At 34.5% G+C, this 15,949-nt stretch overlaps 1 protein-coding gene across 6 annotated transcripts; it reads left to right on the plus strand.

Annotated features, from left to right (window-relative positions):
* Window positions 1-11,610: 11,610 nt before the first annotated feature.
* On the plus strand, window positions 11,611-15,949 carry LOC142613396 (uncharacterized). 6 transcript variants are annotated; one of them, XM_075785742.1, is made up of 5 exons: window positions 11,611-12,782; window positions 12,880-13,072; window positions 13,314-13,792; window positions 14,298-14,411; window positions 15,484-15,949. In XM_075785742.1, exons 1-5 carry the CDS (start codon window positions 12,318-12,320, stop codon window positions 15,520-15,522), a joined length of 1,290 nt encoding a protein of 429 aa, XP_075641857.1. In that variant the 5' UTR covers window positions 11,611-12,317; the 3' UTR covers window positions 15,523-15,949. The 6 variants fall into 6 exon arrangements, with proteins under 6 accessions (XP_075641857.1, XP_075641858.1, XP_075641859.1 ...); XM_075785743.1 differs by having other exon boundaries at window positions 14,298-14,330; window positions 15,484-15,948; XM_075785746.1 differs by having other exon boundaries at window positions 11,612-12,782; window positions 14,292-14,330; window positions 15,484-15,948.

Here is a 15,949-nt window from a genome sequence, read left to right on the forward strand (position 1 = left end):
AGTGTCATTTTATTTTATTGTTAGGTACACCATATTCAAAGGTTTCTTTTTTTTTAATGGTAGGCTTCTTTATGAAATTGTAAGGTAAGGTAAATCATCATTCCAAGTTTTTTTTTTCCTTTTCATGTTAGGTTTTACATTTTGATGGGGATGGGGGTCCATTTCTTATTAGGCATCTTTACCATCATATTTTTGGGCATATTGAACATTTTCTTTGTTCATCATACTATATTTTCTTTCTTACCATTGAATTTATTTTCCATTGACAGGAATGCTAACTGGTAAGACAAGGAAGCTCCTTATCATGACTTACGACCAAATTAACGGCCACGTGGTAGCTTGACAATAACAATATTAAAACCATGTAAAAAATGTTTCTCAAAAAAAACAAAATGTAAAAAATTGCAATTTGTGAAGTTGTGAATTAGACATACGATTGTAACCATACACACAGATTTGTATACAAATGACAAGAAATAGTTTTCTAAAAAAAAAATGGGAGTCGTCGCACTCTTTGGGATGCTTCACACAAAGGATTGATATTTCATTTGATAAGACTAAGGTGAAGGCTAACTGGAACAAAGTTTAACCCCAAACTAAGTTTGAGTTATTTTTTTCAAACTATTATATGATGATTTATAAGACTATTTATGTGTATTTTTTAAATAAATCACATGATTATTTCTAATAGTCTTGTAACTAAAATTACATGTAGATGCTCTCTTTAATCATTACATAGTGGGTTGGAGTAAGATAACTCCAAACCGATTTAGAGCTAAACTTTTTCCTTTGTAACCCTCATCCAAGTACAAGTATCCCTTCCCTATTTATGATTGTGTTTAAGTGTGTGATGTTTTTTTTTTCAGAGGTAGTTAAGGTTGCGTTTGTTTCGGTTGTAAAGGAAATCAAGAAAACATTTTACATTATGCTTGCTGATTGGGATGCTCATAAAATATGGTCAAACCAAAAATCTCATTGATTGACTGTAAAATATGTGGGCCTTAAGTGCAAAATAGATTGCACTTCTATTTAACTTTCAAACAATTTCTAGGATATATATATTGAACTAAGTCTGATTGTCGCCGCCGCTTGAAGCCCATCGCTGCCACCCTTTAGATCACCTCGTCCTCCTTTCAATCTCGTCATCACCGCCCTTTGGGTCAAATCATCTCCTCTCAATCTCGTTGCCGCCACTTGCAAATCTGTCTTCTCTCTCTTTCCCTTTGACCAACCAAGGCCAGATCGGACATTGCATGTCATTGATCTAGTGTCTTCTCTCTCTCATCTCACTTTTTCTCTCTAGCTCGAACCAAACCCCCATCTGGGTTTTGTGTTTGATTTTCGTTTTCTTTAATCTTTGATTTTCTTGTTGTTGTGGTGGTGTGGGTGGTGGTGTTTTGGTGGTTTTTGTGTGGTGTGGGTGGTGGCGTTTTGGTGGGTGGGTGGTGGATTTTTTGTGGGTGGTGATGGCAACGAAGCAGTGGTGGCGGTTTTTTCCCTCTTCTCGATCTGGATTTTGTGTGGCTGGTGGTGGGTTGTACTTATCCTTGGTGGTGGTGGTTGGTGGCTGGCTTGGGTTTACATTTTTTGAAAATAGATTTTTTACATCCAGGACCAAATGCAAGAAAAACAAATTTCCAGTGTAATTTTCTCAACACAATCAAATAGTAGAAAATGCTTTTCATTAAATTTTCAATTGAAAATATTTTACACTTGGAAAACATTTTATATATTGCCAAACACAACCTAAGTAGTGAAAATACTTGATTTACCCTACCAATAAGAGTATTTTAGATATAAAACTTATTTTGATGGCTTTTTGGGTTATTGGCTCATTAAAATGAGACATGACTTCCCATAAAAATATATATATAATCATAATAAGACATGACTTACTTTGAATTTTATCGGCTTGATTACCATTTACCCAATTAAGGGTCTGTTTGGATACTGCTTATTGCTGAAAATTGAAAATACTGTAGCAAAATAATTTTTAAATGTGTGAATAGTGCCGTGGGATCTAGCTCTGAAGTTGTTTTTCTGGGGAAAAAAAAGTACTTTCGGGTTTGGTGAACTGTTCACGGGACTCATCATTGTTTCAACTAAACGCTGGAACACACGTTTTTCGTGCGTTCCAAACGCACACTAAGTTTGATTTTAGAAATTTGGGCTATTGCATGTTATATAGGCCTTATTTTTTAAATTTTTTGGAATTTTGATCCAAAATTAGACTTATCTATCTTTTAAAAAAGATTTCATTTCTACATTAACATGTAAATAAGTTTCATGAACATGACCACCGCACACTCTTGATACGATGGTCAATTCATAAATATAAGTGTTTGTGAAGTGTGGAGGACAATGGTCGAAATTTAAGTATTCAGGATGTAGTTTCACACATATACACTTAGATTAAGTTAGAGTAGAGTTTCTATCTTGTATAAAAATAAAAAATAAAAAGTTTCATGAACCGATGGGCGTGTAGAAAACTTTTCTTTTTCCTCTAGAAAAATATAAATTGCATTGCAAACACAAAAATTTGAAGGCTGTGAATAAGTATCAAGTGCAACAGCCTCACACAAACTCGGAGGGAGAGGATTCATTTGGATGAATCCAACCTTATGCCCATCCGCAAAATTCGTGGCCAACACCTTTGGCCTCCCTTTGAACCCTAGATGCTTTGAATATTATTACAAACCTATAGATAGAACTTATCCTTAAAAACTAGCTTGCAAGGGAAGAATGTTTAAGAGTTTATAAACACATGGTTAAGCTTATACTTACTTCTTGTGAGATACTAGGATCATAACAAATATCCTCAACTTGTAATGGAAGTCACTTTTGTACAAAAAAAATGTGATAATTGATTACTCAACCAAAAAAAAAAATTTAAAACAAAGGTGATTGAAACCCTAATAAAATGTTTTATTAGGCTAACTACCGTTTGAAATTTAAAATTTTGAATACCTTGCTTGAAGAAATAATATAATTAAGATTCCGCTCGATGAAAAATTTTTTGAGAATGTGACAAAATTTTTGAACCCTAATATTATTATAATAATACTTGCTACAAAAATTTCATTTGATTAAATAATGTAACAAAATTTCTTGTCAATGACTCAATTGGTCTTAATGGAACCTCTCTAAGTACATAGGGGTTAAGGAGGAGGAAGGGGTTTAAGTAATAGCTTAAGAGATTTCTAACCGATTCAATATATATATCCCTTAATAAAATATCTTCTTCCAGAGGATCAATTTTCCTTTTTCCCAGGACAACAGTTTCATGTGGAACTTCAATTCCATGAACCATCACAAAAAAATTGGTTTTTTATTTTTATTTTTATGGGTTCCATTGGTTTGGAGAATTAAAGGGCCTTGGTCAATATATTGTCACATCAAAGTAAATTCATTAGCTCCTTCTTTAATTTCTGAGCCTATGACTTTGAGAAAAAGCAAGCAGTGGAGAGTAGAGAGTGGAAGTGTATGAAGAGGATGTAACATTGTAGATAATGTGAGTCCAAGAAAAAAGAGGAGGTTAGGATGTCAATAGTGGTGGGGACCTTCCATCGAGTCAGTGGGACATATGGCCAATACCCATCAAGACCCTGGGACATATGCATGATAATGTTGTACTTATTGATGGCCCATTGAGCCTGGCCTTATAAAGGACTCATATTTACTACTTTCTTACAAAAAAGTAGTAACGAAGTTTAATGTTAATGAAAAACATTAAACTTTTGGCTGTTTAATGTTAATGAAGTTTCCGTTGTTCACCAAAAAAAAAGTCACACAATATTTCTCTACTTCATAAATTGTGGGAAAAACATGTGCCTGGATAAAATTATCTGTTTATTTTGTTTATTATGTATTAATAGGTAGAAATAGGCATTTATAAATTCTTAATTATAAAACATAAATATAATTAGCTTAAAATTAAGACGTGAATTTTGTTAATTGTAAATTTTTTTTTATTACCTACCATATGCACCTTTGAAGTTTGATCTAAAATTATTCATATATTCTTGTATCCTGAAAAGCTTGCAGCTTTTGGTTTGGGTTCGAATTTTTTTGCTTTTTTTTTTTTTTTTTTTGGTAATTCAACCTTTGCTTGAACTCAAAGATTTCATACACATTGTTGTATATGCTACATGTGCATACATATTTGAAGGGAAACAAATTGTTATTCTGTCATATAAGTATTTGATATGTTAGTAAACTTATTACCATTATTATTATTTTTTGAGTAAAAACTTATTACCATTATGAATCCCAATATAATGTCACATTTTATTTTTTTGGAGCATTAGAAAGAAAGAAAAAAGGTATGATGTTGAGCTTGTCCAATTAGGAAGCCTGACCAAGTCACTAATACCAATTATGGGGTTTATACAAATATCACTCTTGTACTTTGATGTGAGTGTTAATTTAATGATTAAACTTTTGATTAAGATAATTAATCCATGAATATTAAATTTGCGGCAAATCAAATCTTATGTTCGTATCCATCGACAACAACAAAATCTTATGTTCGTATTTTCCATTTAAGTGCAACAAATTTAATTACCAAGGGTGAGTATTTTTTTTCATCACATCATCAACAATTTTAACCTGCCACTATCATACATATCATGCGATTAGATCATATTGTTGAAGAGATAGAATATTTGATTTGTCATAAACGTAATGATGATTGTTAATTGTTCATGTTGAAAACTTAAAAGTTAAATTGATACTCAGTATCAAAGCCTACCGATGATACTTGTAAAAATACCAAAGAATATTTTTATATTTTACAAGTCTAGAGAGTCAAAGGTTACATGTATACACCAATATTCATGGCTATTCCAGGATGTTGGAGAATTAGCTGCCTATTTATTAATGAAAATAATAATCGTATTAAGTTCAAAAATATTGATTTGAAAAATGTTTGGCTGTTCTCATTCATTTAATTATATAAATAAATATTTTTTATTAAATTCAAACTCTCCCAAAAATAATCTACAAGGTTTGATTTATGTGGAGATAAAAAGTCCAAGAGTATATATTGGGTTGTAGGGCTTGTCTAAGGACGCTTAGTGGACCACCGCACACTCTTGGTGTGATGGTCACTTCACAAGTATAAGTGCTTGTGGGATGTGGGGGGCAAGGGTCGGGGTTCAAGTTTCCAGGAGGGAGTTTCACATGCATATACACTTAGATTAGGTTTGAGTAGAATTCTATCTTGTATCAAAAAAAAAAAGGACGCTTAATGGTCCGAGGACTGATGAACGATAGGAAAAATGTAAGAATTAGAGCAGCATGAGCAAACCATGATTGCGTAGGTTTGGGAAGGTAGTCCTAAAATGAATGCCTACTCGGCTCAGTGAAGCAGAGGCTAGAAGGATTAGTCTGCCCATAAGGGCTACACTTCGAAAGATTCTACAAGTAATGATAAACATTAGGGTATGATGATCACTTCACAAGTATAAGTGCTTGTGGGATGTGGGGGGGGGGGTAAGGGACGGGGTTCAAGTCTCTAGAAGGGAGCTTCACACACATCTACACTTAGATTAGGTTAGAGTAAAATTCTATCTTGTATAAAAAAAAAAAGGACGCTTAGTGGTTCGAGGACCGATGGACAATATGAAAGATGTAAGAATTAGAGTAGCATGAGCAAACCATGATTGCGTAGGTTTGGGAAGGTAGTCCTAAAATGAATGCCTACTCGGCTCAGTAAGGCAGAGGCTAGAAGGATTGGTCTGCCCTTAAGGGCTACACTTCGAAAGGTTTTACAGGTAATGATAAACATCAGGGAAACATAGGACAGAGGGAAGCGAATAAATATCTAAGGAAAAGCTACTACCACTGCATTGAATACTCTGCAACTAACCCTCTGGCCACATTAATGTGGAGGTGATACTTGAACAGTGGTAAGCAACTTTACAGCTACTCCCAAAGACTTCAGGAAGGTGTTGATGGAACAATGATCAAAACTAATAGCTTGACCTACACATGGATGGTGGAGATGAAGAAAGGAGGGATATATAATGGAGAAGGAAGCCCTTTACAGATGATCTATTTGAAAATAGAGAGAGAAGCACTATAGCAACAAAAACTAGACTTGTAACAAAAATTCAAAAAGAAATATAAATGAGAATCAGTCTCCTCAGACTGTGTTGAAGACAATTTTCTTTGGACAAAACCAATTCATTCTTGTTTTCTTGTCATTTGGGCTCACTGTAAACACTATTTAATTTGTTAAATTCCAATTTTTTAGTCCACTCTCTACAAATTCATTGTATTGGGCTATTTAGACCTAGATCCTTCTCCTTTTAGGCTTAGAGACCAAAAGTGAAACCCAAAATATGATCGGCTTCCTTTGCTATCTCCAGTCTCCTCCTTTTTCTTTCTTTTTTTTCTTTGACGTATTTAGAGTTTTTTTTTGCAAGATATAAAATATGAAAATACCATAGAATATATTGAGGAGAATGAAGGATAAAGTTTTCTTAAACCATCAATATATATATATATATATATGTGTGTGTGTGTGTGTGTGTGTGCGTGCGTGTGAGATTCACTAAATTTTTAGACAAGTCATATTACTACTGTATAGATCACATTATTTATAAAAGTACAGATTACCAATGAATAAGTTTGATTCCTAACTTTGAAATCAGGTTGCTGAATAAGAGATCTCAGAACTCTCTAAAAAAACTCTCTAAAAAAATGATGTTTCTACTATCATAAATAATTATTATTAGGAGCAGACATTATAGGATAAAACTCTCTAAAAATAAAGGTTGCAAAAATAAATTATATTTGAAAAAATAATGAAAATAAAATCTCTAACAAAATAGGGGCCTACACTTGAATTTATTTTTTGGCTAGTATTTTCTAAATACAATTTTAAAAAAAAAACTAGATTCTATTTTCCTAGTTTAAAACCAAATTTTGAAACATCTAAGATACTGTTTTTAATGACATAGTTGTATATAAATTGAAAATAATGGATCTCACATATTTGTCCAAACTATTTTATTTTTTAAATTAAAGAGTTTAACTTTATTACAAAAAAAAAAGTTCTCACACTTCAAATTTGAAACTTATCGTTAAAAAAAGAAAGTACACATATTATTCACAAAAGAAGAAGAAGTAATCTACAGATTCTACACATTACTTTTTGTAAATATGTATTTTTTAAATCTCAAAAATAAAAATGGTCTCCCAAACAATTATTTTTCATTTTTAGTATTTTTTAAAAAATTCTTAAAAAAGGGAGTCAAACACGTATTGTAAGAACAAGATTTGGTTCAAAGCCCAATAGGTTTGGACAATGACACAATAGGCCTACAACAATGAATTTGTTAGAGAATGGATCTAATATTGAACAATTAGTAAGTCCAGTAAACATCACTATAGGTTAGTTTAATCCTAGAATGAATGAAAATAACAAGTTGAAAAGAAAAACACTCCTCAATTAAGTCCGAGGATGGTATGTTCTTGTATATATTTTCTAGGCTTATACAAATATTCAAGTTCTTGATTACAAAGAGGTTTTCTCTCTTCTTTTTATGATCCCCTATCTGTAAGTGAATCCTTTCCACTCGTTGATTAGGTGCACTTGTTAATCAAGTAACTAATCTCATTGATCAATATTACCCCACTTACCTTAGCCTTCCACTTGCTGATCAAGTAACTAATCTCATTGATCAATATTCCCCCACTTATCTTAGCCTTCCACTTGTTGATCAAGTAACTAATCTCCTTGATACTCGTTCCATCAGAGCCTTCTTGAAATTTTTGGTGGGTAGCTGTAAGGCTAAAGGTCACTGTTCAGGCATCACCTCCACATTAATGCGGTCAGTTGATTAGGTGCAGAGCATTCAATACGGTGGTAGCAGCTTTATTTCCATATATTTCTCAATTCCCCGTTGACTCTCCTCTCTCCAAAGCTTATTCTCCTTCCGAGCATGGTTGTTCCATTCCTAGTACTTGTTAGATGATCGGACTTCAGGCTTCCACTCTATTTCCCGAGGAGGTTTGAATCCTCAGACAACATCACTTACTTGTTCTAACCAGCTTTCGTCCTTGGCCTAACGACCTACTTGCATTTACTATTACATGTTTGTCCTGGGGCTTTTTGACATCCTCAGCGCAGTCCACGACCCAATACCCTTATCCAAGCTATTTATCACCCCATGTATAATATAAAAACTATTTTTAAGTTCAATTTTTTGAAGTTGTTTTTATATTGTTTTGAAAAGAAAAAAAAAAACAAAACAAAACAAAAACCTACTAATCAGGCCCTAAAAAACTAGATTTTTAACAATCCTAATTCCTAAATATTAATTGCTCAACCTTTATCCATATTGGGATTTTAATTGTTCATCTAATCTTCCTATTTTTTTAGTAAAAAATTCCATTATCTTACTTAAATGCTCTAAATGAAAAGTTAAGAAAAGATAAGCAGTAAGCACATATGAAATGGAGTTGATTGCGTCTATACGTTACTGCCTTTTCATTCTATATTTATACAATGCACAAGGATTGTCATGGTTTGAAATTTGAATTGTGTTTGGCTTCTTGCCTCTTCGCAGATGGCTTGAACTTTGAACAAGTCTTCGGTAATGGGATAAGAAAAATTCTGAATAAACTTTACATTATAAAAAAACTTTCCCAATAATAACTTGTCACTGTCAAAAGCCTTGTAGTGTATGTGCAACTGACATCTCCTGGTGCTTATAATAAAGATATTTACAGTTTGAATCCCCCTCCCCTACTATCTAATTATCCGAATTTATGAAATTTTTTTTAAAAACCAACTTTTCTCTCATTGTTTTTCCATAGACCTATTGTTGGTTGTTGATATGGAGAAGGTTGTCGATTCAAGCGATGCCAACATAAGTAAGATACGATTGCAAGAAAGCAATCTCAATTATCCTTAAATGCGTAGGGTGAGGTGGGTAACTGAACACAACAGACTCACTTAAAGCATGATCATGAATTCTCGAGCTCCATAGACCAGTTTGACCCAGAGAATAAGCAAGGACCTTAAAATTCAAATAAATGTTTGGAACTTGTAACATTTGTTTGTGAGAATTAAGTTTTAACACACGAACATCCAGAATTTCACCCCTAAAAAAGTTTGTGCCACAAATGTAGCATTAAGACTACGAATATGGCGTTTGTTTTCTTACTTAAGACCACTAGATGTCATCGAATAAGAAACGTGGGTTCAAATCATTATTAAGCAGGCGCCACAGATTCAATCCTACTAGACTATTTAAGCCATTGTGTCTATTCCCCTGCTTAGCTATATTTATGTTAGTAAGAAATTATGACGTGACAATTTGAGTTGATGTCGAACATAATAACCAATGGTGGTAACTTGGACTCATGAAATTGCAGGTTGGTTACATACCCCCAAAGCCTGCCAATAAGGTCAAACTTTGCATACATGGAAATACACACATACCCAATTATCATTATCGTATTGAAAAATTCTTGGGTGAGACGGGCGCATGAGCTCCTTATTTCACTGACATGTAGGACCAATGTGCATGCAACGTCAATCCTAAGTATCCATGAATAATCTCACAATAAGAGAAAATTGATTGCAAATAAATTGAATGGGGATCACAATAAATTATAATATGTATCTGGGAAATGTCTTCATTGTTCAACGCTCATTTTTCTTGCTCTAATTTATGAGATGGGTTAAATCATTCACAATAAATCTAAAGACATAATAATCTTTACACGTGAAACAATTGCTTATGAGGTGGTAAGTTATTGATGATAGATAATAAAGTAGTGTCAATGATGAGCTTATATAAAGCACATATAAAAATCAATAATAACCTACCAACTTAGCTATTATGAAATTTTGTGAAAATTGTTGTTTCTACAGCATTGCTCAGTTTTTGGGCATTTTTTGCTATTTTAATTTCATAAACAATTGCGTTAAGTACCTCATTTGGTACTCGAGTTTCTGATAGTCGAGTTCTAATGTAAAGAGCTCGATTCTCTGAAACTCGAGTACCACTGAGAACTTTAAAAATAAAAAAGAAGATTTAGGGTCTGCTTGGATACAGTTGAAAATTGAAAATACTATAGCTAAATAATTTTTAAATGTATGAATAATACTGTGGGACTCATTTATAATGAAAAAGTGGTTGAATAGTGTGTGAACAGTAAATGCAAAGTGTGAACAGTAACTTTGTCCCCTAACGCGTGTAAAGGAAGGAAAAAAAAAAAAAGATGAAACGCGTTTTGACTGAAACGTGGACGCAATAAATTTTATCCAAACATTACCTTAATCCAAACTTTTCTCCATAAAAATGAGTCTTTGAAACTCAACTCTCGGCTTCTCAAAAAAGAAAAGAAAAGAAACTCAACTCTCCAAATATGACTACATAACAAAATAGTTTCATTTGAGAATAATTAATGAAATTGTTTGTAAAAATCAAATAAATGGCAAATAACCCTTCAAACTTTATTCAAAGGGCATCATCACTTTAGATGAAAAAAAAAAGAAATATTAATTTGAAAATTGAACAATCTTTTTATTCTTTTCCATCGAAGGACAAGGGATTTAAAATTTGAAAAAAGTAATGTAATTTGTCCTTGGGCACTTTTGGTAAGTAAAAAAATCCAACGGTTTCAATTCACCACGTACACGACACGTGTCTAGATCACATCGCCCCCAAAAGGACGTAACGTCCTTATCAAAAATGGTGCGACACCAGAAACCGCTCTACCGCAAAAGAGGAAAATAAAATCTCACTTTCCCAAATTGCCCTGCGCCCGTTTCGCTCTTAACTCAGTCGCACTCACAAACAAAGAGTACTTAACTGTCATTGAACTTGGACCCACCACCACTACTAAAATACCTCCTTCACTTTTTATCTTATTACCTGCATATTTCTACCAAAACGAAGAAAATATTTACTTGGAAGTTTGAAAACGCAGTTCCCCAACTGACATTTCAACTAAGAGAGCCAAAAAAGTGTAATATGACGACACTACCCATTTGCTCTCTAACGTCTCAAACACGATATTGACTCTATTATGAATTTTTTCTTTGGGGCCCACCAGGGGTACTTTTGTCAAACCGTACACTCAACGACCTTATTAACCCAGGCAATTTCCACCCACCACCCAAAAAAAACGAGCATTAAACTTGGAAGTTAGGAGAGCGTCCAAATGACCACACTACCCTTATTGTCCACTAGCGTCCATGGACATGATGTCGGTTCAAATTAATTTTCATGTACCACTTCCCAAGGCCACTATCGTCAAATAAGTAATTAAGGTGAAACTAACTTTGGTCATGTCTCACGAGTCGGTTTTTTTTTTGAACGTAACTTTTAAAAGTCTCCTCCGTATCACGAGATTGGAGCAAGCGGTAAAGGGCATTTACGACATTTAACACCTCCATCACTCTCTCGCTATTACCGTCACAAAACCCATAACGTGGCGTCGTGTGAGGAGAACCACGGAGCGAACAGGGTTCATTCCTCGACACGTAATTCATATCGTAATTCCGAAACGTACTGCCACGTAGGACTGACACATGTATCATCCTGCCATGTCAGCAATATCCTTTCCCCTTAAATTGCCCATTTCTTCCATTCCACTCAGCTTGTGATCGCAGCCTCACACTCACACACGCAAAAGCCCCAAACCACTGTACCACACACAATTCAAACGTTCTCGCTCTCTCTCTCTCTCTCTAACACACTAACACTAACACTCACACTCTCTTTCTCGGTCTTGTCACCGGTGATAACATCGCCGTAAATCTGATTTTTAGCCGGGAAAAAATGGCGGTTCCGGCGACCTGTGGTTTTTTTAATTACGAAAGTGCAAACGTGACTTTCTCGAGCCGTTGCGTATTTCGTGAACACTAGCCTTTATTTTCTGAAAGCCCTAAGCAAAAGCAACTTTTATCTTTTTCTTTATATCTTCAGTTAGCAGAGTTTCGAAGTTATTCCAAGCTTTGCCTTGCAAATTAGAGGCAATATTGTAGTGCTATATAATATAGAGGTAGTAGTATTACTTGGTTTTAGCATTGCCTAAGCGTCTCGAATTTTGGTCATAAAAGAGCTTAAAATTTTGGCCAAATCATGGGTTTCTTCGTACACAAAATTTTGAAATCCATGGGCGGAGAATCGAGATAGATCGTCTTTGATGATATATTAGTAGTGGTGGTTAGAAATTGAATTAGGTTAGAAGTTAAGGTTTAGGTAGGCTCTGTGAAAAGAGGACAAGATGGTAAATTGAAGGTTGGAGGTGGAGTTGAGAGAATTTTCTCGTGATTTTTGATCACGCTGATCATGCCTTTGTCAATGAAGATCCAGCCGATCGATTTTAACACGCCGGAAGAGACGATGAGGATCGACTCAGTGAAGCCGATGGCGAAGTCTCGGCTGAAGAGGTTTTTTGATTTCCAGTTCCCGAGCGTTCTGAGGAATTCCGCGGCGGCGCCGGAGAAGGTCGTGGCCGAGGATTCGCATTTTCAGAAGGACGGCTTCAATGGCTCGGCTGTGGTGGCGCCGGTGGTGGCCACTGAGTTTGAGCCGAGTTCTGTGTGCTTGGACAGTATGGTACAGCACTTCATCGAAGAGAACAATAACAACAACAACAACAACAACAACGAGAGGCAATCCGGTGCGGTCAGGTGTAGCCGTACCCGCTGCAACTGCTTTAACCGGAACTGTATTGATAGCAGTTCGGAAGATGAATGGGACTCTTTCGGCGATTCTAACTATTCTTCCACTGAAGCTTGTGAAATTCTCAAGGTCAAAACAACAAAACTTTAACGAAAATATTCAAAATAATTTTTTAGTTTTTTTTCTTAGAAAGTGTAATTGAAAATATGGTTCTATTTGTGCGCAGGGATTGGTGCCGTGTGCGAGTGTGTGTGAGAGGAATTTGCTAGCGGACACGTCAAAGATCGTAGAGAAGAACAAGATCTGTAAGAGTAAAGATGAGGATTGCAGGAGAGTTGTCACTGATGGATTGTTGGCTCTTGGATACGACGCTTCAATTTGTAAATCTCGCTGGGAAAAATGTTCCTCCTATCCTGCGGGTAATTCTTTTTCCTTCAATTTTCCTTCTCATGCTTTGAAAACTATGTTTTCCTTTTGTTTCTTGTTTGGCAACCGAGAAAATCTCGGAATAGAAGAGAAAAACAGGGGAAAATGGTTAGGTTTGTTTTAGCTGCGAAACAAGAGAAAATAAAATTCAATTATTTTCTGTTTGGTTGTTGAGAAAAATATGGAAAGAAATTAAAAGTAATGTACTAATTTGAAGAAATTTAATGGTAACAGGGGAATATGAATACATAGACGTAATAATCGAAGGCGAGAGATATCTGATCGACGTCGATTTCAGATCAGAATTCGAAATTGCTAGACCAACCAAGAGCTACAAGACGATCGTCCAGGCGCTTCCGTACATCTTCGTAGGAAAGCCCGATCGTCTGCGCCGAATCATAGCGATCGCGTCGGAGGCGGCGAAGCAGAGCCTGAAAAGGAAAAATTTGCACCTTCCTCCGTGGAGAAAAGCCGAGTACGTCAATTCCAAATGGCTCTCTCCACACGTGCGGTCTCAGAGCGTGAACGAACAGCCTCTCCACGTCAACGAGTTCAAACTGAGTCAGGAGGCGGAGGAGACTGAGTTAGGTGCGGGTAGCGAGAACGTTTTTGCTTTGAGCGAAGGCTCCGAGGAAGAAGAGGAAGCGAAAGTGAAAAAAGAGTGGAAGCCACCGGAGATAAAGCCTAAGCCTAAAAATTCACTGAGTCATGGGGTGAGAATCGTGACCGGTTTGGCTTCGGTCATGGAAGACTCGCCTTGAAATTTTGATATTTGATTTTTAATAAAAAAAATTTTTGGTGGGTTTTGTTTTGATTACTAAAGAGATTTACTAATATGGAACTCCATAATTCGATCCCCTACTTGTTTTTTATGTAAGGGATGGATATTACTAATACCAATAAGCAGAATTGTTTAAAAAAAACGAATATAGATTAGAGATATATCATAATTTTTGTTCTTGATTTGTAGTTTCTATTTGTAATGGACTAATTGTGTAACTGTATTCTGATTTGAATGGAACAAGTTTTAAGTTTGTGTATATTTTTGTGTCCTTTAATTTTCTGGCGAAGGAAAGTATCAATGAATATGAACAATTAAAGGGAATTGTGAAAAGGTGAAAGTTCGTACTTTCTCATATTTTTATGCATGATGTAATTTTTTATATTCACTTTTTATCTGATTATTATTGATTTTATATTCTTTTCTTGAAGGAGTAGAGAGCAGACTCGTGCAATCTCGAGCGCCGTGAGGTGTGGGCTGAGCGAAGTTTAATTAAATTAGTTTTTAATTCGTGCTCTCTAATCTTCTCTGGGTTTTTGATTATTGTTTGGGTAAAAATCATACTTTTGATTGATTATTTGGTGGGTAATTACTTATGTTCTTGAAATTTATTAGTAGCTTAAGTTTGATTTCTCCAATCTTTTGAATTCTGATTTTTCTTTGGAGAGATTTTGAATTCTGATTAAAATGTTTAGATTTGGTCTCTAATTAAAGTTTAATCTTTTAAGTAATAATGCTATTTTTGTGTTATTTTTATGTTTGTATTTCGAATAGAAAGGAATTTTAAGTAGTTTAATTATGGTTCTTTAAATAGTTTTTTTTTTTTTTTCAATTTATAGTTTTTGTTTTGATTTTGGCCTCTTCAATATCTGGTTAGGTTGATTTTAGATCCTCAAATACGTGGTTGATTCAATTTGGCTTTTATGAAATGGGGTATCAGGTATTATTAGTCACATGGGACGGATTAAATTGGTGCCGATTATTTTACTGAAAATTAAAAATAATAATAAAAAAATTACTATTTATAATACTGTTTATAATCTTAAAATTGCTGTTTATGAACAATAAACAATGACAACCGCGCCATAAAAAAAAAACGCAAACGCAAAACTCAAACGCTATCTAAAGCTTAGTTTGGATACAGATGATTGTTGCCACGTTTTGCAGGTTTTGCGTTTTGTAGTTTTTTTTTTTTTTTTTCAACGTGCATGAACAGTAATCGGTACTGTTTATGCACGTTATTTCACCGTGTGGAAGACTAATTTTACTGTTTACGCACCGTAGCTGCACTGTTCATAGGACTCACAAGCTTTTTATTCAGAAAAAAATATTAAAGTTGGGTCTCACAGTACTATTTACACATTAAAAAATTATTTTGATACAGTGTTTTTAGTTTTTAATTTTTAGCAATAAACTCTATTTAAATAGACCCTAAATTTTGAATTTGAGAGACTAAAAATTAACTTGTACCAGATTTTAATGGAAAAATAAAGTAGAGGATAATTTATTCCGAATTGGGTTTCGCTGCTGGATAATTTTCAGATGGCTGAGAATCTCTCTTTTTCCTTTTTTTTTTTTTTTTTTTTTTTTGTTTTTGATAAGCTTTTTTCCTATTAATTACAGAGGATTTGCTGCAATCAATTTTTGGTCACTGACCAATAAGAGCTATGCTATGTCAAAGTGTGGACTAGGTCCTGGACCGCTGGATCTAATCTGCTTTTCTACTAATGGTCAATGTTGGTGGTTAGTGGCAAATAAGATCATGACATGTTAGCTCTGTGGTAGAGTTGGTGAGAATAATAAGTAAATCTTATCGGTGGCTTAGATAAAAAGACGCGAAAGTTAAAAGGATCTGTCCGTTGGTTTTCTGTTGAATGCTTTGAAATTTGTTTTAAGTGGAGAGTACATTGGAGGATGGGAATGCATTTTGCGTGCAGTACAAGAAGAGTACTATTATTTATGTACTTCTTTGGAGGACTAGTTATTTCCCTTGCTTATTCTAATAGGTTATATAGTTTGTACCTATCTTTAGAACAATTTTTTATTTAATGGGAATTGAGAACAAGGTTTGTGTGAGGTGTCAAAAAAA

Source organism: Castanea sativa, chromosome 10, assembly GCF_040712315.1.
Source record: "Castanea sativa cultivar Marrone di Chiusa Pesio chromosome 10, ASM4071231v1".
NCBI lineage: Eukaryota > Viridiplantae > Streptophyta > Magnoliopsida > Fagales > Fagaceae > Castanea > Castanea sativa.

Bases quoted from the DNA above. Each gene is read 5' to 3' on its own strand.
- LOC142613396 (XM_075785741.1), top strand. From the start codon at position 12,318: ATGCCTTTGTCAATGAAGATCCAGCCGATCGATTTTAACACGCCGGAA. The intron at 12,783-12,879 runs GTCAAAACAACA...ATTTGTGCGCAG, and splicing joins AAGCTTGTGAAATTCTCAAG to GGATTGGTGCCGTGTGCGAG. The intron at 13,793-14,297 runs GTGAGAATCGTG...TTGAAGGAGTAG, and splicing joins AAAATTCACTGAGTCATGGG to AGAGCAGACTCGTGCAATCT.